At 40.9% G+C, this 2,539-nt stretch overlaps 1 protein-coding gene across 1 annotated transcript in view; it reads left to right on the top strand.

The window, feature by feature from the left end:
- HADHA (hydroxyacyl-CoA dehydrogenase trifunctional multienzyme complex subunit alpha) overlaps nucleotides 1–2,539 on the top strand; it is a gene marked incomplete at its 3' end in the record, with an annotated part of 40,840 nt that overhangs the window by 35,023 nt on the left and 3,278 nt on the right. Inside the window, exon 12 of the mRNA XM_023511818.1 lies at nucleotides 1,178–1,287. Coding sequence (XP_023367586.1) covers nucleotides 1,178–1,287 — 110 coding nt within the window. The remainder of the gene's footprint in view (nucleotides 1–1,177; nucleotides 1,288–2,539) is intronic.

Genomic DNA, 2,539 nt, shown 5'->3' with positions numbered 1-2,539 from the left:
TCTCAAAAAAAAAAGAAAGAAAGAAAAAAGAAAAAATCACTGGTTTATTGGATAGAACATGGTGTATGATGATGATTAGGAAACCGTCAATTCTATGGAACATTGTTCTATGTTCTATTAGGGCATGAAAGCACCTTTATTAGAGGGATTCCTTTGACATGCTGTTTATAATCATGTACTCTCACCAATACATCCTAGTAATATTAATAATAGCTAAAATTGAGACCCTGTCATTTCACTAGTATTCTCATTTAATCCCCACAAGAATACTATAAAATAGGTATTGTTTTTTCCATTTTAAGGATGAAGAAAGCATCTTAGTAGAGAAGTGGCAGAGCCAGGATCCCAACCTAGACCATAAATCTTATGCTTTAACCACTAAGTTGAGACTCTCCATACATATTAAGATCCTTTTTGAAAGGTTCCACGTGGAGCAGCCAGCAACAGTAGAAAGAGAACTGGAGTTGGGAGTCATGCTATCTGGGGTCAAGTTCCATTTCTGCCTCTTTGAGGCACTATGGCTTTGAGCAAAGTCACTTAATTTCTTTGGCACTCTTCTTCCCAATCTTTAAAATTAAAGGGTTGGTTTGAGATGATTGTGTAGGCTCGTTTTGGCTCTTAGACTCTTAATTCTATGAAAAAGGTTATCATAGGCGGCACCGGTGGCTCAGTGAGTAGGATGCTGGCGCCATATACTGAGGGTGGTGGGATAGAACCCAGCCCCACCCAAACTGCAACAACAAAAAAAAAATAGCTGGGCATTGAGGCGGGCACCTATAGTCCCAGCAACTCAGGATGCTGAGGAAAGAGAATCACCTAAGCCCAAGAGCTGGAGGTTGCTGTGAGTTGTGATGCCATGGCACTCTACCTAGGGCAACAAAGTGAAACTCTGTCTCTAAAAAAGAAAAAAAAAGAATATCACACCTCTTGTGTAAAGAATTTGAGAGCTTAGTTATATCCAAAACTTTTTTAGAAAGTGCTCCAGATGAGAAGAGTGAGGGTAAGACACATCAGTGAAAGACAGACTTCTGCAGCACAGGCACTGCTGAGCCACCCCCGCCCCAAGGAATGGAGGCTTTACAGGGCTTGCCTTTGCTTTGCAGAGACCAGAAACAAAGGAATCTACATCCCCCAAATTATAAGGTTCTACCTTTTCTTGTTCCTCTTTAATTTTCAGAAATTCGGAGAGCTCGCAATGACCAAAGAATCAAAGGCCTTGATGGGACTTTACCATGGTCAGGTTCTGTGTAAGAAGAATAAATTTGGAGTTCCACAGAAGGAAGTGAAGTAAGTTAAACTCTATGTAGAAAACTCTTGTGAATTTCACTATGCGCAAGTCTTACAGATATCTGTGAAAATCTACAGAGCTAGATTTATGTTTTAATTCAGTCTTGTCCTCAACCTCTTCCGTTCAGACACAGTAGAGCCCTATTCCTAAAAAGAGCTTTATGGCTTTTCGCACGCTCTGAGTTTTCTCCAGGCCCTCTGTAGACTCCTATAGAGTCTTCTTTGTCTTGTATTAGTGACCCCTAGAAGTCTGGTTTAGGTTCCTCTCCCTAAACCAAACACACACCTTCTGCATATTTAATGGTCTTCTCTCCCTGTGATTTGAGATGCCATCTCTGAGAACTTACATTTCTTCATTAAAAAACATAAGGCTTCTTCGCAATGTAAGGCAAGAATCTTCTTTTAGCTTACAGCCTAAGCGCTGGAGATCCTACTTGTCTGTTTCATGTCTATCCTTCCAGCCCTCCTTTTTCAGCGTTATGCTGCCTAACAGCTCCTCAGTGTCTTCAGCTTAATGATTGCCCTAAACTCATCTTCTGTCTCTGTTGTTCTCAACTTGGTTGATTTTTCCCTCTCAGGGAACATTTGACAATGTCTGGGAATACTTTTGGTCATCACAACTGGGGAGGGAGGGATGCTGTTGTCATCTAGTGGGTAGATGCCAAGGATGCTGCTAAACATCCTACGATGCACAGGACGGTCCCAAAACAGAGAATTACCCAGTTCAACATGGCAGAAGTACTGAGGTTGAGAAACCCTGTTCTAGCTAAGTTACTGTGAGAGATTTAAGAGAAGCAGCTGATGTTACCACCTTCTCCATCCTCTCACCTCTAATGAGATTGTAATCCAACATAGAAAATAAAATGGATAAGAAGCCTTTGCTAGACAGGAGTCTAGCCAGTAGGGCTGATTGCCAAATAGATTCTAAAATACACCCTCAGTCGCTTCTCCCACATACTTAAGTGACTGGTATCAATCTTGTGTGAAGGGCCTATTGCATTTGTTCACTTGCCATTGATAGTAGCTTGCATTCAACAGGAAGGGAAAATTACTAACATGTTGCAAGAGGAAAATGATGGCCACTTCAATCTGCATCTCTGTACATTCTACAAAAATCAAACATATTAATGAGGAAACCAAAGCCCCCATTTCCCATGCATAGCATTAAGTATGAGAATGTTACTAACTTCCAATTATGTAAGAGGGAGACTTTATTGTGACAAGAAAGAAAGCAAAAGGGAAAAATGTTAGG

The sequence above is a fragment of the Otolemur garnettii genome, unplaced genomic scaffold, assembly GCF_000181295.1.
Source record: "Otolemur garnettii isolate 467f Iridium unplaced genomic scaffold, OtoGar3 scaffold00022, whole genome shotgun sequence".
In the NCBI taxonomy this organism is placed as follows: domain Eukaryota; kingdom Metazoa; phylum Chordata; class Mammalia; order Primates; family Galagidae; genus Otolemur; species Otolemur garnettii.
The sequence above is the reverse complement of the archived record's forward strand: the minus strand, read 5'-3'. Positions and strand labels throughout refer to the sequence as shown.